Below are 22,844 nucleotides of genomic sequence, written 5' to 3'. Positions count from 1 at the left end.
CATTTTGCTAACACACAGACTGCTATAGATGTGGACTCAAATTAAGAACGCGAAGGTACGTCGGGTCTTGTGAAAAACAGGCTTTTGTCTGAGAAATGCCGGAGGAGTAAGCAGCATCATAAGACAGGAAGGCTGCTGTCTTTCCCCCCTCTGTAATTGAGCTGTTAATCACCCTTTATTTAACCAAGAAAACTTGTGTTAAGTTTAAAAAGAAATATTGAAAAAGACAACTTGTCTTAGTATTTTTATCATGGAATTTCGGGAAACGTTACAGTTAACATTTCTTGATGGTAGCGGTGTGAATATGAAATCCACGGAAGAAGACTGCAATAAATTGAAACGTAAGGTTTCTGAATACAGCTCATCTTTAAGTTTGTGCGATCAAACATCCACGGAAGCAGGTTGCGGACGTCAGTCCGGGTAAAGATCAGCACCAGTTTCCTGAATACAGCTGATCATTAAGTTTACGGGATATGAAATCCACGAAAGCAGACTGCGGACGTCGGTCAGGGTAAAGAGGAATTCCAATCTCCTGAAACATCTCACCTTCAAGCTTGTGCCACATGCAATGTTTAAAGATCGTCAGCATATAGTGGGACCATTCCGTCCGCGAAAATATTTCAAGTAGGAAAATGTAAAATTTCCATTTGCTTAGGAGGTGGTTATGAAAAGTGTTTAAGTTTAGGGACCATCAGTGTCCGAAAGATGATGTGCCGTTAAAGTGTTGCCGGTGATTGTGCTAAAGTGTCTGCAGCACCACGCGTCTGTAAAAATCTTGTGATTAATAGATTCTTTATATTCGAAGCATCAACCAGTGCATTCAAGTCTACAAATTAAGGCGGGTAAGTAACTTAGATTTTCGTATCGAGGCTGTGAGTTAAATTATTTTAACATATTTTTGTAATTTGATTTACACAAGTTCACGTAACTGTTTTTTTTATTAGTCGACAATCTCTCTATAAGGCTTGAAGGAAAGTCATGCTTTGGCTTTGCGTTTCAAATAGAAAAAGCATAAATTATAAAATTTGAATTTATGTTAAAAGACCTTTTAATATCTGAAATGTTCATGAGTCGCGCTGAAGTTAAGCTTATGTAATAGAATTTGCAGGTGAGAAAAATTACTATATTTCTGAAGTTTCTAATTGTCAGCTGGTATTTCGACATATCATTTTTAAGTCATCTTGGATGCTTTAAATATTAGAATTTTCCAATAAGGAATATAAAATTAGTTTGTGTAAGAATCATAAGAAATGAAAAGGCTTTCAATTGAATGTGTTAAAGGAAAATACTAGGAATCTGACTAGGACTATTATCTGAAGTTTTAATTGTTTTTGTATCAATGTTTAGTTATGAGCATGCATCAACATATCCTTTCTAAAATTTAATTTACCTTTGGATACATACTTTAATATACCTCGAAAGGTTTCATGAAAGTACATTGTATTACCATAAATAAATGTAAAGTATATTTTATGATGATAAACATTCGACTTTGAATGTAAGGCATTTAAAAGGTTAATATTATTTGCATTAACATAAGTCGTCAAGTAGAGTATTTAAAACTGAACGCATAATGTGCACGTTATCTTCAATTTGTGGTTAGGTCAGTAGAGTATGTTGTGAAAAACATTTACTTTTATTCCTCATAGTTTATTTTACTCCTCATAGTTGATACTGCTATTTTTTAACAATATATATTTAAATGTAAGATAATATGAAAGCAAACTTATAATTTTAATTGCCTGTAATCTATTTTATTTTTTCCTCTCTCCGTCTTCAAAACAGCGCTATAAATCTAAACTGTGTCATTCAAATTAATCCTGGGATTATACATAACGCTTTACGCGATTCCTCTTGACCAATCACCAAATTGTTAAAAACGAAAACGTTTTTAACTCGAACTGAAACTTTTTGACTCACTTCCTTTTTCCTCTGACTTGCGGCGACACTTTCGCTTACGCTTTCCTCCTGACAAGACGCCCCTTGAAACCTCTATGCGCTGCTATGCTTTCCAGTCTAAGATGACGTCTTGCTTCTTGACCCGTGTATATAAGAATTATTGTAATTGCTTATCATCAAAAAGTATATTGCCTATAAAGAAATGATTTTGATGTGCCTAAAAATAAAGATGGTGATTCTCGGAACTTTGTTTTGTCAACGTCTTTTTTCTGCCTTTCCACTCAGCCACCACGACTATGTAGTAAAATATTACATTTAAAAGAGTCGTTAGGATATCTGAAGTGCGTTGAACTCCCAATGCAGAGTTTATTCAAACAATCTATCTTTGTTTAAATAATGGATGAAATAAAAAGAAAGTGTCAATCAATACTTAAATTCCGAATCAGGCCCAGGTCACTGTAACATCGAAGTATGGCGCACGAAAATTGATTTTTAACAGCATTATAGGCAATATGTTTTCCAACACGTATGAAAGTGCTTATCTTATCTGGAAAGTGAAATATTAAATTAGTATTGAAATGTGATTTATTTCTTCGGTTCCAAATTAAATGTACAAAGCTGTTTCCATCGAGGAGATCAAGTGATGATATTAAAAAAATGTGTTTTAATGTTAAGTGCTAAAAATCTGTTTTGAATTTCTCTCCAACTGCATAATTGTAAATAATTTACTCAATAATAAGTTATATTTTGAAATCTGAAAGTATAATGTTTTCTTAGCATTTTGATTTTAATTCGATAGATAAAAAAAAGTAGCACTGTTTTGTGAAAATATAAAATTTAAATGTGTAAGTATTCTAAGATTTTATTCTAAGATTATTAAATTTTATTTTTATTAATAAGGTTTGTCAAAACGTTTGAATTATTGTTAAGAACTTTAGAATTATAAATAAGATTATTGTTTAAAAATTTGAATTTTAGGAACTTTCCAATTATGAGAACGATGTATATATGAAATCTAAATGAAATAATTATTAAATGGGAGAATATTAAATATCGTTAAAATTAATATAGAAATACCAGATTTAAGAAACTGAATAATCGTAATAAAAGTTATATGAGAATTTAATTAAGAGTAAAATGTATTAAAATTTGTTAATAATTATGGTAAATGAATGCTATAATTATCAATAATTGTATGTTAAATATAAAGTATGTTGAGGGAGTACTCGTTCAGAAACAGAGGCCTCTTTTACCTCTCCATAATTATTCCTTTTACCCTCCTCATACAATATAAAGTTTGAAGGCTCCCACTTTATTTAATTTTTTATATAGGATTTTTATTTTTTCATGTAATGGGGTGTAATTCTTTTTTTTAATGTAATTTAATGTTGTAATGCAGTTTAAAAGGGGAGTTACCTTTAAACAAGGAACCGAGGCCTTTCCAAGTAACTAGCGAGTTCTCCTTAACCACACATAAAAATTTGATACATAAGTTTGTTAACGTGTATATGCCCAAATAGCTGGATATGTGAGTATTAGGAGAAAGCTGTGAAGTCTTTTAGTTTGTGTAAAATAACAAAATTGTAAAATGCAATAATAAAAGTAAAAGCCATAATTTGAATAATGCAATTACAAATGATAAAATATTACGTATAAATGTGAAAATAAGTATAGTACTTTTTGAAAATCCTTCCCTGAAGTATCAAAATTTTGATGTGTATGTTCCAGAAACAAGAACTGTTTGCAGATTGGACTCAAATCTTGTTAGGACTCTAAAAATGTGCATTTGTTTTAAAAGAATATAGTGCTTAAAGTTATTACTGAATTCAAAATTTTACGACTTATAATGTTTTAATTGTTCAAAAGATAATTTTATGTTTTGTATTTTCAAATTTATATCGTGCATATTTCACTGCTCTAATGCTTTTCTCTCAAAAAATATTCTCTATTACTCCGCCTTTTTCTCTTTGAAGGGGGGGGGGAATGTGCAAGATAAAAAATATGAGAGCGAACTAATTTTAATTGTCTATAACCTCTTTTATTTTTCATTTAATGTGGGGACTTCCTCCCTCTATCTGAAAAATAGCGCTATAAGTCTGAACTGCGTCATTCAAATTAATCGTGCAGTCCTACGTAACGCTTAAAGCAGATACCTCTTGACAAATCACCAAATTGTAAACCAAACTTTTTTAACTAGAACTGAAACTTTTTGACGCCCTCCCTTCTTCCTCTGTATTGCTACGACACTTTCGCTTACGCTGTCCTCTTGCAAGACGCTCCTACAAACATACATGCGCTGATATGCTTTCCTGTCTTAACTTCTTGCTTTTAAACCTGTGTAGATAAAATTATTGTAATTGCTTAAGTAATTAATTTAGACGTAGCTGTAAATTTAATTCCCAGCCTTTTTATGAATAAAACAAATATATCTCTGAAGTACCATAAAAGCACACCTGAAATAACTTAGTTAATAATTAAATAATTTGTTTAACTTTTATTCTCACTTCTGCTTATACCACAATTTTTGCATGCATTCTCAGTAGAAATAAAAAAATAATTAAGCCGAAGTTCATTTAATGCTCTGAAATAGGTAAACCAGTGAAGCGACTGCAGACTGATTCTGTTTGGAAAATGTAAAAATCTTCAGACTGGCCAAATGGCGTTTGTGTGTTTTCATGCGAAGTAAATAAAATATCTGTTGCTTTGCGCATTAACAACAGTTGGCAAAATGAAGCAATCATCCTCCCATCGTTTTAAAAATGGAGGAGCCAGTTTCGAAAGAACGTTTCACTGTATAGTTATAGGTTATAGTTTCTGTTATAAATTTTAAATTGCATTTTAAAAAAAAACCGAAAAGGAAAAAAACTGCACGTTCAAGAAAGAAAATCAAGCCGATTGTTTCTATCTGTGTGCAATAGATTTATTTAAGGGTGGATGAAAATATTAGACAATACACATGTAAATATATTTTGGATATTTTAGAAATTTAACAGCTTATTCTCACAATGGGCACAATATGCTTGTTGGATATACTGCATAATAATGAAACAGTTATGTATAATTTTTTGGGGGTCTTCTCAATTCTTATACTACTATTCAGATTGAATTGAAATTTTAAGAGCGCTAAAATGCGTAGCTTTAAAGTTTTTCGAATTGGGCCATTTAAACCCAAAAGAGATTGACTGAACTTGATGTACTGGGGAGAAAAATCAGAAAATAACTTATCCACTGGTTTCTCTCCCCTTTCCCCAGACAAACGAAATCAAATGGAATACCATGTATCCAATGCGCAATATGCAGCCCAGAAATCCTTAAAATTTTAATAATCTTTACATATCTAAACACAGAGCAAAATATCCAGATACTGCGAATAGGTCTCGGTGTGTCAAACTCTCCCGTTGTTAATCAACTGAGGTAAATTGTATGTGCGTAAAAATCGACAGAGGGTTCACACTTGAAAATTCTTATGATACCTTGACTTCACCATAAATTCAAAAGTTTCATGGAGCAAGTAAATATGACACAGAACGCAGTACTGGTGCAAAATAAAAAAAAATGTATGGAAAAATTAATACCTGTGACTGATACATTTGGAACAGCCAAAAAAAATATCCCGATTTAAAAAAGTCAGAAATGAGGAAGAAATGATGGATTATCGTTCCTCAGTAAAAAAGGATCAACGGCATCTTTTCTGTATTAAATTTTAAAAGTCTCACCATTACTTTCATTTACGCTGAAATAACATCATTGCGAATTTTAACACTAACAAATGGATTTGCCCATTTCAACAGCAGATTTTAGAATTTTCTTATTTTATATTACTTTATGTTTTCATTTCTGGAAGACCACTTCTTAAAGCATTAAGACTAACAAATCTCTTCAGTTAAGTTATTTCTGGTGTTAAATTAAAATATGTATGCTAAGATTAGATTGAAATTTTATTTTTTCTATATGATAATAAAATTAAAAAACAAAATTATGTTTGAAAACCTGTAGTGAAATCTGGTGGTGGTGGTGGTGTTAGGCAACATGAAATTACTCAATTTTCACAAACGTTTTTACTCCTGCTCGATCCATACCACTTGTCGGTCTCTACATTCAGCTGGAATGGAAGTGCGCTGGAACGTTTGATCGTAAACATGGAGAGACTTTATAGTTGCTCATTTTAAACTCATCATTTTATTTTTATGTAACTGAAAAATAATCACTTTGGGCTTACACGTTTTATTTATTTGGGTTAAATACTTATTTCGGTTAATTAAACAATTAAAATACCACCAAATGCTGCAATCCTCGTCAAAATTGATAAATATACACACAGATAGGCGAATAAGTTAACTTTTCCTTGATTTGTAAGTATACATTTGTGTAAAATTATGTACAGTTTTACACAAATATTTCGAACAAAAGACGCATACATTTTCAGAGTAAAGCAATCAATGTGGAATGGATAGTTACTATTTATTATATTATCATAGAATTATTAAACTGCGTAAAATAGCTAAAAAAGGTATTAAGTGCTCTGCCAAAATATATTTGCAAGAAGATTTGAATTTGATAATGAATGTATCCTGAAACCTCTTTAAAGTCAAAGGTTTGAAACTTGATAGGTAAATGTAAGTATAAAATTATGCATGTTAAAATATTTGTAATTAGGCACATAGGTCAGGTTAAGTTTTTATTAAATAGAGTAAGGCATGCAAGGGAGAGATTCCATCAAGGAGGAATTTAAATAAAAACTGACTTATGAGTAGGCATAAAAATAATGAATGTAATTTTCCTTTAAATTATATTTATACATATCGCTTATGTAAAACTTTCGGGTATATGCTAAATTATTGTAAATTACTTTACTGGAAAAATATAGTGAATGCACAGAAATTCAAGATTTTCGCATGCTGAAAATGAAAAATATGAACTATGTATGGGTATTTATGCATGTGCTTGCAAAAAGCATGTATCTGCCTTTAACAAAATACGTAAATATTTATTTAATTATTTATAAATGTATTTGAAATGAAGGATTTATTCTTTCATAAACTCCTGTGAAAGTTACTGTGAAGAAATATAATTACTAAATGTATATAAATTTATAATGATTCTATGAGATGCGTACTTAAGGAAGTAATAAAGAAGAGTTTTAGGATATGTATTGTTGAAATTAAGGGTAAAAAAATCTGATAAGTGAAATTAAAAGAATTATTTATTCCCTTACATTTTATAATAGTTATACATTTATTCCCTTACATTTTATAATAGTTATACATTTTATAATAATTTTTTTATTCCCTTTCAGAAATATTCAGATAACGTTAAGTACTATTTAATGTATTTCGCTAAAATAAAAGATGCTGTAGTTTGAAATGGGTTGAATAGAGCATTCATTATAAGTTGACTCAGATTTTTCGATGAAAAAAAAGCCTCAGAAGCTAAAAAATCATGTCATATTTGAGAAAGTATTTTAGAAATAAGCTCTATAAATAGAAAAGAAATAATGTATAATTTTAATATTAATAGTACAATAAATTTTGATCTTAATTTTCGTAATCTTTAACCGAATAAAATCGAATTACCTTAAATTTTTTTCTAATGTAATTAATGAAAACTTGTGAAAATATTCCATTCAAATTAAATTGTTCTGTGAAATGTATAGCCTTTAGTTCCGTTCAGAATGAAATGTTGTTTAAAAATGCATTCTTTTCGTATACTTAGGACACTGAAATATTGCAGAAAAAGAAAATATATACATTTATATGCATATTTACGACGTAATTACAAAATATTTACATCCGGTCGTGTCAAACTCCATTTATCTTAATGATAAATCACCCAATGTTTTGGTCACCATAAAGGGATCGCCAGTGCTTCAAAGCAGTGTATGGGAAAAACCGGTTAGAGCCACTCATTCTTACTTCCTATCCTTTATTTCGATGGGGGGGGGACGGCAGCTATATGGAAAGGTTTACTTAGAGAAGGCTAAGAACTGGACCCGTACACTTCACTGATGATCTACTTCAAAAATTCCTTATCGGATTATTATAGTTTTGCAAGGATTTTTAGGGATATTTAAAGGGATTTTGAAGAATAATGATCTGTATTTCAACATTCAATCAACTGCTGCGTTGAAATGGCCTGTAAAGCAGTTTTCATGTTTGAATTAATTGGTATGCAGTGAAACTCCTAGTTAGCCAGGGTATCTGTAGTTCTCAGCAGCACCTCATCGGACAAACAATTTTAAACACCTCGAAATAATTCTTCCCAAGTAGCACACGATGTAGCAAAGACGTTGAAAACTAGTCCTACAGGTTGCAAAGTGTTCGTGGTAACTTCTACGACGTCTCTTTACAACGTTGGCAATTTGTTGACGTCTCTGAAACGTCATGATATGACCGTTTTTAGACGTGGTTGTTTTAGCATTTTTTTCATAGTTCATTAGCGTTACTTTTAGAATGAAAAGAGACAAAATCTGCCTTTTCAAGAATCTGAACTTCGCATAAGATTTACTTTGTAATGTTTCATTACTTTATTTCATCTAAATATATTAATCTAAGGTAGATTCATATAATGAAATATAAATTTAATATAAATAGTTTTGAATTATTAAATTTAATTGGTACTAAAATACGTGCTAAATTATTTTTTAACATTTTGTTAAAATAATTAATATTTAAAATATTTTTTTATAAATATTATAGCAAAATATTTGAAAATGAAACTAATCTATTATAAAGTAAGTTATTAAGTTTTGGGTTTTATATATTTTAAAAAATCATATTTCCGAAATCAATGCAAATCATATGTTAGCAATTATTTCACTGCTAAAATATGACTTTACTTATTATTTTTGAAGTAAGGACGAATTTATTTGAATTAATATGGTGACATAATATGAAAACTTTTACCTCATACAGTGCAAAGAGTACAATTTTCGCGAACATATGATTGTTCGTGAAAATGTATTCACGAATAAAAATAGGGCGATTTTAAGAATTCGGAGAAAAGGTCCAGTGTTAAATGACGATGCATATCCATGCATATTTAAGTCCAATTATATGACGAAAAGCTCACCGACAGTCAGGAGAAGCAGAACGGAAAATTAATGGAAAAGAAGAAAGAAATATTAACACTTTTAGTGGAAAACGACAAAATTAATGTCTTTGATAAATTACTAATAAATGTTGACATCAAAAGTAGAGAAACTAAGAACAAAAATACAAAATTCATTACCTATAAAAATTCTGATGAACTGTTATGTTTTTACGTTTTTGTCCATCTCCATGCATTCAAGAATGATTGGTTTAATCCTATACGGTACACTCTGGACTTGGCGACATGGGCATTACAAATTTTTAGCGAGCCCGATAAATATTTTTTTTTGTAAATATAATCTTGTGAACATTGTTCATAATTCTATTCAGTTTAAATAATTCTTCTAGGCAATTTAAAAAAAGATTCTATTAAATTATCAGAAGAGCCGTCGAAAGCTTTAATCCAATCGTATAAATCGCTGACAGTTACACTGCATTGCTCTTCAACCGATGACATTCCATGTGCACTGCTAAAAAAAAAAAAAAAAAAAAAAAAAAAAAAAAAATGAGACAGTGCTATATCTCCCGTTCTACTGGCGCGATTCACGAAATTCAAACTGTGTTCTTCATGTCTCGAAAGCGCGACTTAGGATATATATTAGATTTATATATAGCACTATTCCAACATAGGTATTTTGACACAAAATCGGACTTTTTCTGAAATAACATACCAATTTTTTTTTACATATTTTGACTCTACGACTCAAATTATGGCAGAATACCAAGTGTTGTAAAAATCGTACGAGTAGTTTTTAAAATATTAGCTCTCAAAATTTTAGCTCCTCAATGTTAATTGAATTTGGCAAATATTTATTTATATCTCTTTTTTTATTAAACTTTTTTGATTTTTTCTCTCACATTTCGAAATTTAGGTTCATTCCAAATAAAATTTACCCATTTTTTGTGTTTTATTTTTTAAATTTCTATTTTAAATAATTTTTATAAATTTTTCGAAAAAAATTTTGAATTATAACCTATAAAATTTTTACCATCATCTTAAAGTAGGTATATTTTTAAGCATATCTGCAAAAAATTAGACTTGTTTATTCAAAATTTTCTAAGATATACACGAATTTACATATTTTCGCGTTTTGAAATTTGGCATCTTTTTTTTTGAGCGATAATAACGCCAAATGTGGTCTATGGATTTTTGTTACACTGTATTGCCACAGCTATTTTTAACCTTAAATTTCAAGTAAAATTTTACGAAGAATTAATTATATGACATTTTTTCCCTCAGTGATGCGTAATAAATATTTATTAATACTATATCAAAAGCTATTTTTTAAAATAAATTTTTTAATATTTTTTAAAATTTCTCTCTATCTTTTTTTTTTTAGTCCAAAGGGGCTTTGTTCCTGAAGGACTATTGTTTTCGTTTTGCGATTTTGCGTCGGACTCATAAACGTCGGTTCACTTTTCAAACTGTTGCCACAAAATGTTAGAGTCCTGCATTATATTTGAAGAAATTAAATAATGAAAAATCTGCATAAATGATTGTCTATTTCTCGCATTGTGATAAAACAATGGTACATAGAGCCATCGAATTTTGAATGACGAAATCCTACTGCGAATATAGGCATCTGAAATCCCAAATTTGGAATTTGTTTTATTATAGATTTTATATTTTGTAAAACTTTAACGAATTTTTGATTTACAAACTCAATGCTTTAAAAGCGAGAAATGGCAACGTTATACAGAAAAAAAATACTTTTATCTCCAGCTCGCGAGACTGTGTATATCGGAAATTCTAAAGATATGCTTAATTTAACATTATTTTGCGATATTGCTCTTGAACTGAATTTTATGGTTCAAGTGCAAAGAACATGATATTTAATAAATAAAAGTAACACTCAAAACGTTAAAAAAACGCCCCTTTGGACGTAATTTAAAATCTGAAACATTTCAGATTTTTTTTTTTTTTTTAAATAAGAGTAAATTTTTACCTTCGGCGTTTTATCGTATGCTACTTTACTTCGTTTAAATTGAATTGTCTAAAACTGAGAATTTTCGTTTTATGTTTATTTGAATTTTATGACATTAACTGCACAATTTATTTCTAAATAAACTGATGCTTTTGAAGTGGCTGAAAGAGCGGCTGGTACTATCATCCATATTTTTAAAGCACAGTATATTTTTATAGAAACGTAAGATTTAGAATAATCATTTTTATAAAAGTCAAATTATGATATAAACATACAGCCCTCTAAAGACTGAATTAATCGAAGTTCAATGGTTATGTAGAAATAATCTGCAGCTACGTAATCGCTGGATAAGTCAGCAGATTCTGTGGACAAGTAAGAACAATTATAAAAACGACACCCAACATTCTGAATTCAATTAACAACGAGGATACGATGTTTATTAAATGAATTCAAGAAGTTTTAAAACATAAAAAATCAATTCATTTTTTATCCTAAAATGTATTTTTGTGCGTAGCGTATTTTCATTATTCTAATTTAAAATTCTAATAATTCGTAAAATTCTAATTTAGAATGTAATTGTCAAGAACTGAATCATAATCATCAGTAATATAATAAGTAATTATTACGGTTATTAATAAATCCATCTTATAAAGTAATTGCAAATATTTCAAAAAACTTTCTGTCTGAATGCAAATATTTTTCTGTGCAAATATTTTTAATTTTATATTAATCAAGATTGCGCACGATATTATTTATTTGCACTTCAATTCTTAACGTCAGTTCTAGTAGAAGTTACAAATCAATTATATTTAATTAAGGATTGGATTGGATTATTTAATTATGGCAAAGCACACGAGGGCTATCTGCCTAAAGGGAGGGATGCCTTCGTGGAGGACTTTCTAAGGGAAACTGGCTCCTATACACGTTACACATCGGGAAAACCACGAAAACACCCATGCAACCAGCCCGTTCGCGGGATTCGAACCTCCGACCGAACTACCAGTGATCAGCGTCTTTACCGCTCAGCCGTTTGTAGGCCTTTATGAAATGGAAGGCGATAACTTTATTTAAAATGATTGTCAGAAATACCAAAATGCTTCGAAAAGTTGGATACATTTTAATATACTTTCAGAATGCTTAAAGAAAAAGAGAAGTAAAATAAATTTTTTCGTAAAATTTAGTATTTGTATTTTTTTAAATTTAAAACTTTTCAATCTTATGATATTTGATTCTTGCGATTTCAAAAATAAAATATTTGACTAAAATATGAATAACATTTTAAGAAACCAAATGTAGGATAAAATTGTGTAAAGCAATGGGCACAATGATAAAACTGTTTAAAGCAGTGTATGCAAGTCATCCTAAGTTAAAATGTCGGTTATACATCTCTCTTATTTATATATATCTTTTCTGAACGGAACATTGAAAGGCGTGTAGAACTGTGCTTTACTGTATTTTCTCTTTTAATATAGTATGCAGTTTTCAAACGCATCGTAGTCTGGGTTACAAAGTATTCTTCCGAAAGAAACAAAGTTCAAATAAATATAATCAAATTCTGGAAAATTGATATTACTAAATATATTTAAAATGCTCAGTTCGAAGGAATAAATAGAAAATTTTAAAACAATTATCTGAAGAGACATTGCAACGCAAACAATTAAAATAAAAGTATAAAAATTTAAAAATTACCTAAAATAATAACTATGACGAAAAATATATATAAAGAAAACTATTTGAAAAAAATAAACGCTGCACCTTTATTTACGCAGTTCGAATAGGTAAATAGAAATTTTTAAAACAGTTATTCGAAGAATTTCAAGACATGAAGAACGCAATTTGAATTTTGTCAATCGGCCCAGTAGATCAGGAGATATAGGACTGTCCTTTTTTTTTTTTTTTTTTAGCAGTGTACATTATTTACTGGATGATTAAATAAACGAGGTTTGGGCGCTTTGCCTAGCCGCCAAATTCGAACAAATAACTTCGCAGGTAATTCAGATTCCACCAGGTCTTTCAAGTCATTTTGTAAAGATGAAATCTGTAAGGCATTTGAAAAGACTGACTTTATGTTTGAAATTGAATTAATCAATGACTGATAACATTGCTTATATTAAAAGTAAATGTAATGCACTGTCAATCAAAGAACACACTGTGAATCTTCTTATTGTTCTGCCTGTCTACTTACTTCAACTTCGGTTTTATTCTTTATTAAATTTAAGTATATTCTATTTTCGTCGCTTACTTTTAAATGCTTGTGATAACAAAGAAATTAACAAGTAGAAAAAAAATTCATCATGTGCTTTTTAACGAAGAGCTTACTTTAACGTATTTAGCTTACTATCATATACTATATTATTTAAATTATTTCTGTACAGTAACAAAAGGAAAGTGCATGATTATAAAAAGATTGACTATAAAAAGTGCATGAAGTAATCATTGTAATCTACTACTATTCTAAAATGTAGAAACTAAAAATAAGTAAATACATTAACATATGATCGAAAGAAATGGTGTTAAGAAACACATCAGTATTACTAGTAAATACTGCAATCCATAATTATTAATTATTTCACTTTTAATTGATTACTAAATTACTACATATTAAAAAACACAAATATTTTTATATTCACTAGAAATGTTAGTTCTGTTAACGTCCTTTATACTTTCTAGCCATTTATACTTTCAAACACTGCTGTTTCATGTTTTTCTTAAATAGTGCTGTCATGTATGTTGTTTGTTAGGTTATTATTTCATTTTATATATGAATATGGGAAGTTTTTTCTTTGGTTATTAGATTTAGGTATATTTTTGATCACATTTATTAACTACTTTATACAATCTTTCATTTGCATATCTTGGAGATATTGAGTTAGTGGTTATATTTTTTACTCTGAAACGCGAATAAATTTGTACTTGAGTTCAGGTAAAACACTGATTATATTACCTTAAGAACCGCCTCCTAATTTTTCATGACAGGGGCAATTTTCAATGTCTCTGAGATTTAACAGGAATAAATGTGATAATGCTGTTATAAGCAGAAACGCTCTTTTTTTAACCACATATATATCTTTACTTTTATTTATGTCTGCTTGAGTTTTATTTACTTAAAACCTACCATTAATGTTATGTATTTATAATAACCACATTCATAATTTCTCTCAAGGAAAAAATGAGGAAATCTTAAATAATCTTAACTTATAATTTAAGTTATTTAAAAGATATAGTTTAAAGTACTGAAAATAATTAAGGCTATTATTAATTATGCATATTTAGTCTAAAGGGAAAAAACTGTATTATCTTCTGGTTTTCAGGACATGATAAAATATTTAAACTTTAGAAAAATACAAGGAATACAAAATTTTAAAAAAGAAGAAAAATGTATTAATTATTAAGCTTATTTTTTGGCATAAATTAATATGTAACACAAGGACGTAATAACGACGTCTTCACAACTGTTGCAAAAAGGTGGAATTTTGCGAACATTTAGGCGTCGTGAAGATGTCGGGATATGATGTTTCCACAACCAAAATATAACCTGCAATAATAACGGGCAATAATAACGATGCAATAATAAGAAAGATGCAATAATCTCATCTGCAAAGACGTAAAAAGACATCGTAAAGGGTGTAAAATAGTGGAGTTTCGCGGATATCTAGGCGTCTTAAAAACGACATATTGAAACGCTTTTGCAACATGGTCCGCTACGAGATTGCAACGCCGTTACGGCGTTGTCGTGCTTCTTGGGTTATTAATTATATCAGCTGACCAAGATTTATATTTGCAAACAACGTTTTCAAAAATGAGAGAAATAAAAAAAAATCTGAAAGAGATCATTGGGGAATCAAACATTTACCTCTGTCAACGCGTAAAGATCAACACTGAGCAGTGAAAAACGTGTAGTTCTCTCCGTGCGCTCGATTAGAGTTGAACTGAAAGCTGAATTTATATTTAAAAACCTTCATGTAATATCATCACATTGTTGTCAGCTGCACTCACAGTTACAACTACTGACACTCACTATAAGTACTATAGAGCGGATTAAATTATTCACTCCCATTGTCATTTGTAAATTAAGCCATTAATTTCAAAAATCATTTTTATTGTTTATGTTTTTAAATTGCTGAAAGTAATGCCCATAGTATTAATATTTTAATTTCAGATAGTAAAACTTTAAGCTGCTTTAATTCAAATTTAACTGTTATAATTGATCGCATTCAATATAGCTCCCGGAAGAATATACATTAAAAACGTTCACATCTAGAAAGCTTATACAGATTTAACTCTAAACTGAAGAGTATTAGAACCAAATGAGCTACATCCCAGACGACTCAATGGTCTGGAAATGAGTATAAAACTCCTTGGCCAGTTGATGGTAATTGAAGCAACTAAAGCCTTTCCCAAACGTATATACCATTATACTTTTACATATACATCACTATACCTATATATACATACAAACGTGCTTTTATATATACACACACATATATATTGCTGAGCTTAACATAAATGGTAATAACAATAATATTTTTTGCTGCCTCGAAATAAGCTATTGATTGGGTTACGAATACATTAGAACAGTGAGAGAAAATATGTTTTTTAAACACATCATTTGCGTTTCTAATGTCTCTTTTTTAGGCAGTCAAAGGATTTGTATCATAATTATGAGTAGCCATATTAAATAATTAATAAAAAAACTTTTTTCCATTTATAAAAAAAGCAAAATGCACGAAGTTATTTTTAAAAATCCATAATATATTTTAATCAACCTTTTTTTCGCAAGATACAGCCTTTGCTTATTAAACTCACTTTCGTTCTAAACGTTTACGAACGTTTATTAAGCGGTTGAGTTTAATTCACGGCGATGTGTACATTGCAAATCCTGATATGAATTTCAAACACTTCAAGTCAAATAATAATTAGCGAATAATTCTTTAAAAAATCTTAAAATAATAATTAAAAGTGCATACTAAATTATTTGCATAAATTTGAAATTCATTTAAAATTTTTCTGTAAAGGTATAGTTATGTTCTTGATGAAATTTTCTCTCCGAACAACTATTGTACTCACGTTTCCCTGTTTGCTTTATATTGTTCATCAACAGTTTTTACATTGCATTCTCAGTTTCCTAAAACTTCTGAAAGCCTTTTTGATCAGCACCTTTTGATTCAAGAATTTTCCTTAGAATTAGCAGTTCTTTTCTGGATTCTTTTGATGATGGCATGCCAACACGTTTTTCTCTATCAACCTCACCGTCAGTTTTTACATTTCTTTTAACATTTTCTCAGTCAGTTTTAAAACACGTCTTAATATTGTTGCAAATTTACATATCTTCTGAAAATGAATCCTCATAACTGCTCTCTTTGCTGCATTAGCTACAGTTTCCAGTTCCTCTGAGTCTTCTATATCAAAAACATATTTTCAAAAACAGTTTTTAAGTGATTTTAAGGTATTAATACCCTGCACTGATTATAATGTGCATGGCATTAAACCGAGATATCAACTTACTTATCTTCTTACGACTGCTTGGAGTTTCACAAAATTAGATTCTGTTTATCTTTTACTGAACATTGTTTCTCTAATGACATTTGAAAGTTTTTATAGTCCTCTAAAATTAAAAGTTGAATGCTAGAACTTGTACTTGCAGGAACAGGCACTAATGTTTTTCAGAAAGACAGTATCACATTATACAATCTGTAAATTCTGATTTAAACTACTAAGAACATGAAACATAATGCAATGCAAAGCGCATCTAAAGATGAAGCTAATCCGAGAATATCTCCGATCTTACGCTGAACTAACAACTCGCAACAACAGTAACTAAACAACTGAGAGAAGATATTCTCTCTCTGGCCTTATACAGTTTTCAACCGACCACAGAGATATTACTAGTACTTTCTCCTTCTCAAAATTACTGGAAAGCAATCTGAGAGTCGAATTACGGTTTCAGCTAATTCAGTGATCCATTACATTTATTCAATTAAAATACCTATTACGATGATAGAGGGACCAGACTAAATTGTCACCAAATGGTCGCAAGGTTTGACGCCTTTTGACGATTTCGCATCATATTTGGCGATAAAATAGGTCGCTAAAACCATTGTCAGCTTGCGATATCTTGTCAAATGACCGATATACCCATTTACACAATATTAAATGGACTTGCCTCTGTATTCTTTCTTTACCGGCTTAGCTTTTGTCTTTCGATTTTTCGCTTTACATTACACAGAAATATACAATAATTTCACATTTGCACTAAAATCATCTATCTGTGTACAAAATTAGTAATAGTATTTATTAACCGCAATAATTCAGATTTAAGATATTTTACACATAATACCAAAATATTAGTGTTATCAGCATCTGCTAGTGCTTTCAAACCCGATAGTGAGTCTGTATGTATATTAATATATGTTTTTAAAATTCCTACTATTAGCTTACACTCTCCCTATATCTTGTTCAAATTTTCAATCGCTAATAAAATACTTTTTATTCATCCACTCGAGTTCAAATACGTTTTTTTAAAACTTGTAGTAGATGACACGTGACGGTAATACAGTTTTTTCATATATTATTTTCACCTATGTAGGAATTGACTTTAAAAATAATTCTTTTAAATTAATTGTTTAGTCAAATTTTCATCAATCCATTCAAGAGCAAATATAATAGCAGCCAATTCGGCTTAAAAAACCGAATTGTGAGATTCAAGTCTAATTTTGCTATTGTCTGTTTGTACAACAAACAAATAAACTACATACGCTGCACAAACGCCATCTCTGATATTTTACTCCTCTTCTTAAAACAGGATATATACGGTTCAAGACAGTAAAATATGTGTAATATGCAGCGAAACATACGTAAGTAATAAAAAGAATAAAATATCGAGAGGGCGTCATACCGGCCAATATGCAAATTGACGTCTGTTTAAAAGCATCTGGTCAGAAGTAAGCAGCCAGAGGCATTGTATTGTTTGTAATTGATTTCTGATTCGCTGCAGGTCTGCGATAAGCCCCGACACTATATAATTAGAGTAACGCTCTCATTAGAGTGATAACTGTTTTGTAAGTTAACCTAATAGTGTTAGATTTCAATGCTAATGACTGAGATGGGAAATATCTTTTATAAAGCATCAGAATAGAGATAGTTCTTTTATAAATATAATTAAAATGTTGTTAAGAATTCGATTTATAATTGACAAATCACCAAGACCAAGGTTTGAACGCAAAGGTTTTCTACGCATTTAATTTTAATATCTTTATAATTTAGTTGTGGTGGTCTAGTTAGAAAATGCCGGGTATATTGTTATGACCAACCCAAAGAATCTACCCATTGGGAATTGAACATCAAGATTTTGTTAAATAGCCAGCCCAAAATGATGAAAGCCATAAACCAAAGAAAATATGTAAATGAACTTAGACTGATGATTTAACTCATATCAAAAGTGTTGAAAACAAAAAGGTAACAGAAAATGTAAAAGTGTGTGACTCCATTACAGCGAGCCGCATGCGGTCTTGAGATTGAAGCTACTTAAGAGACTGAGCATATCAAATTATTGTTTGAAAAGGACTTATGTGTAGAATTCATATTTTTTAAGTATTATTATTGTTTTAGGATATGGAGAATTTTTAATGTTAAAATTTATAATAACATAACGTCTTTGAATTAAGTATAACTTAAGGTGACAAAATCGTGACTAGCGGCACCTTTTTGATATATTTAGCTGCAGTGGACTAGAAACAGTGCCGGTTTCTAGTCGAGTTGCGGTTTATAAAAATGGAACATTTTTACGAAGTCTTGCAAATAAAAATTAACGTTTACGTATTCTTTATAAAGTGTGTTTTACGTTTTTGCCGCATAGAATGACTCGGCGAAGTTTGTTTTAGTGAATGATCTTAGTTTCCACCACTGCTTCTGCATATATGTGATGAATTATCATATGGAAGGAGGAGTAGCTAATTTACGTGTTCCCTGAGACGTGCAAAATACATGGAAGATTTTTACAAAAGCAATTGTTTTTACGGGTTCTTCTATTTAAAAGAATGGATTTCTAATGAATCGCCAGCATTGATCCCTCAAATTCAATTAGAAGGCTTAACTTCAAAATTTTACTGTAAATTTGGTTTTCCGCTGGGAAATCATTTAAAAATATATTACTGACATATGCATGTTTTTCACTTTCATAAATTACTATTAATTTTATAACACAATTTAATACAAACTTAATAATAATTAAACTTAGAACAAAATAGTAATTTTTAGATGATTTTCTAAGTAGTATAGTCGAACTTTTAGTTACCCGAGGCCCAATGAAACTTTATATAGGAAATGGAGAGATATTAAAGAAAGAAAACGAATTACATATACCTCACTACTTTAATACACCATTTAATTTTACACTCAAGAAATCAGTGTGATGATTCATACTGCTTTTCTGATAAACGTTTACTAATGCCCGCTGTAACTCAGTAAAACAAAATTTCAAACTCGATTCCAGTGAAGAATTCAATTCTCCATTTTGATTTAATTTGTTTGACAGAAAAAAATGCTTCCACACACATATGCACTGACAAACAGCGATAACGCATGCAGACAGAATTTAATGCGCTTTGGAGAAAAGTTTTTTAAAAATCAGTTTACAGAAATATTTAGGGACATCACACTTTTTATACACAGGGACATCTTTCAGAGACATCCTATTTTCCTAGAGAAACGGCTCCGGCAGAAAATCACAACTGTTTATTTAAGGTTGCAGGGTACGTCACTCCCTTCAGTCTCCATAGGTCTGTTTAACAGTGCAGGGTTTGATTTTAGGGAATCAAAATCCTGAATTTCTCCTGGAACTCTTTCTTGATATTAATTATTATTTCATGAAACATATTAAATTTGTGTCACTTTCTTCTTCTTTCAACTCATGACAAGATGGGAAATGTGCTGCATTACTGGTCTTCTGTGTAGTTTGCATTACATCAAGTTTTTTGAGGAAACCCAAAATATATGTTTATTAAGCTTCGACATGCTTTGTTCTGCCTTATATTTTTATGTTTAAAGCATTTAGATGGGATATTAAAGTTATCAGTAAAGCAAAACAATTTAAAAACTAGTTCTTCCAGTTTTTATCGACACTCATGCCCAGTGTTTTCTTTCAGAAAAGCAAGAATTTGATTCCTCAACCCTACTAACTGTTGCAAGCAGTTTTCAGCGTTTAGCCATTACAATAGAATATCACCACACTCAGCTTCGAGTTCTCAGGGCTTCATTGCATCCTCTGATTTATAGTATTTACAAAAGTTTTTACTATCCCACTGAGCCTTTTACTTTTTCCACGCAGAACCTGCAGGTAGATAACACAGTGGAAAAACAAACAATGTGTGCCATTTCTTTACACAGTCCTACTAACTCAGTTTTATTACGAACCATTACTATAGTTCCATCTGTTGCGATGGCAGAGCATTTCCATAGCTTCCATATTTAGAAATGACATTATTCAGTGCGTCGAATATATCAATACTTTTGATGTAGGTTTCTAATGATTTAATTCCAACAGTTCCTAATGAATTCCAAATTCTTCGTCTATTGTTTACAAAAACCTAAGGAACTAGCTGGCGTCTACTATAAATGAGCTCTCGTCTAGAGCTACAGAGTAAAATCTACATTTTCCAAAATGCCCATAAGAGTACCTGAAACTTACCTACCATTTCATTAATTCTTCTTATTACTGTTTGATGACACAAAGACACTATTTCATAATTTTTAGCCATCTTATTCGCTCCAAATACCGTTTTACAAGACATTTTTGAGCTCACGATCAATAAAAGAAAATTTACTTTTAGCTAGCTCTAAATATACTCCATAAGTTACCCTTAGACAAATAGCGTTTCATGGTTGCCGAAAGATGTTATTCTGTCTAGTTAGTTCAGCTTAAAATCATTAACTCATGGCACTTTCCTGGTAGTGGTCGAATTTTGATTTATGCAGGATTATATAAAATTTGCTCACATTATACTCCTTCGAAGCACATAAGACTTGACAACAGGCAAAACACTGAGATTTGTCATTGTGTTCAACAAAGAAAATAACTTTCCTGCCATTTGGACTTAAACTGTCGTTTCAGATCTTCAACCCTCCGTTTCTTTAGTTTCGCCGTTTTAGGTAGTACTGAAAGAAAGTGAAAATAATAACAAGCATGCAACGGATTTTAACGCTCGAAATGTGAAGCCTATTATAGAAGTGGCAGTTCTAAAAGGAATGAAGATTTAAAGTGCTGTCATCACCGGGAATGAAAGAAACTGGCATCTGATGGGTCGTGTTGCCAATGTCAGCGATTTCCTGCTAAATTTGCTTTTTAATATGCTCTGCAGCGCAGCGGGAAGAAGATAATGTTTAGCATTAGTCAATCTGTTCTGACTGCTGTTGCAGACACTGCTGAAGGTATTTCCTTGAATTTTACTAATACAGTCGTATACTATATGTTATTACACCGGCGTATGCTATATTTGTTTAAGAAACACCGCTGATCGCCGAGCCACTCCCGAGGCTGGGCGTAGCAGTTGGTAGATCATTCCATCAGTTCAGCATAAAAGCTGAATGTCTTAAAGGCGGTGCAGCTGCTCATCCGATGAAAATATAATAAATAAAATAACACCTCCAGATAGTTCGCATCCTAACGACTGTTTTACACCGTCTGTTTTGCACAAATATACTTTATTCTGTTTATTGTTATTCAAAGCAGTAAGAAGTGTAAGAATTGGAGGCTCCCTTCAGCCGACCTGGACACGAATAGCTCAAAAGAAGGGGCGTCCACCAGCGGTCGAGCGGTAAAGTCGCTGAACACTGGTAGTTCGGTCCGAGGTTCGAATCTCGCGAATGAGCTGGCTGCATGGGCGATTTCGTGGTTTTCCTCAAGTGTAACGTGTATACGAGCCAGTTTCCCTTAGAAAGCTCTCCACGAAGGCATCCCTCCTCCGTAGGCAGACAGCGCTAGTGTGCTTTGCAGTAATTAAATAAACCAAACCAAACCAAAAGAAGGGGCCCCGTATCTCCGCAAACGAGGGCAGCCAGTAATCTAAGTAATCCAGCCGTCCCCAAGAAACAAACAAAAATACTAAATTAAAAATAAGTAAGCACATATAACACAAAACTACAAACCAACACACACCTAAAAAAATTTTAAAAAATAAGCATAAACACAAATTTACAACATAAAACACCGCAGATATCTAAAACCCATATAAATACAGAATTCAGTTCTAACAGAAGATTCCTACAAGATCCCTATTTTCATTGATAAACTTCATTAGAGCAATAGTATATGATTTAAAAACTTTAAAGTTAATGGCACATTAAAATCAGTAATGTTAAAAATCTGTCTGTTAGGGGCTGTTAAAGTACAATCAACCACAAAACGCCTAGCATCACTATGAACCTGACAACTGTTACATAGTTTATTTTTCTGCAGATTAAATCGGTTGAAATAAAACAGAAACCTACCATGTCCAGTTAAAACCTGATTAACATCAATACTGTTGATACATTTCATTTTATTCTTGATTTTAATTACTAGTTCCATAAATCCTTTGTTTTTAGGTGAAGAGAACCACTGTATTTTTCATTTGTTAACGTAAAATTCTTTCATTCTTCGAATAGCAATTCTCCTCGAACCTGTTACTTCAATATCGATTGCACTGACATTTGAGATCGCCTGCTTGGCCAGGCTGTCGGCCCTCTCATTACCAATAAAGCCTATATGGGCTTTAACTCAATATAGCTTAATATTTAAATATGGTTTCTAATGACTCTCAATTTCGACAATTCAATAATATAGTTTCTAAATGCTCTCACTTTCGACAATTAGTGCATTGAAATTGTCTGGGCGGAAGAGCGCATGGAGCAGTGACAGGCAGTCAGTGTAAATATTTACAGACGTGGGTATAAACAA

At 30.9% G+C, this 22,844-nt stretch overlaps 1 protein-coding gene across 1 annotated transcript in view; it reads right to left on the bottom strand.

The window, feature by feature from the left end:
* The window catches only part of LOC118200366 (regulating synaptic membrane exocytosis protein 2-like), a 472,906-nt gene extending 452,239 nt beyond the window's left edge, over positions 1-20,667 (bottom strand). Inside the window, 1 exon segment of the mRNA XM_085809579.1 lies at positions 20,602-20,667. Coding sequence (XP_085665705.1) covers positions 20,602-20,667 — 66 coding nt within the window.
* Between the last annotated feature and the right edge of the window lie 2,177 nt (positions 20,668-22,844).

The sequence above is a fragment of the Stegodyphus dumicola genome, chromosome 2, assembly GCF_044657685.1.
Source record: "Stegodyphus dumicola isolate Sdum_Otavi_A_Nest chromosome 2, ASM4465768v1".
Classification (NCBI taxonomy): domain Eukaryota; kingdom Metazoa; phylum Arthropoda; class Arachnida; order Araneae; family Eresidae; genus Stegodyphus; species Stegodyphus dumicola.
The sequence above is the reverse complement of the archived record's forward strand: the minus strand, read 5'-3'. Positions and strand labels throughout refer to the sequence as shown.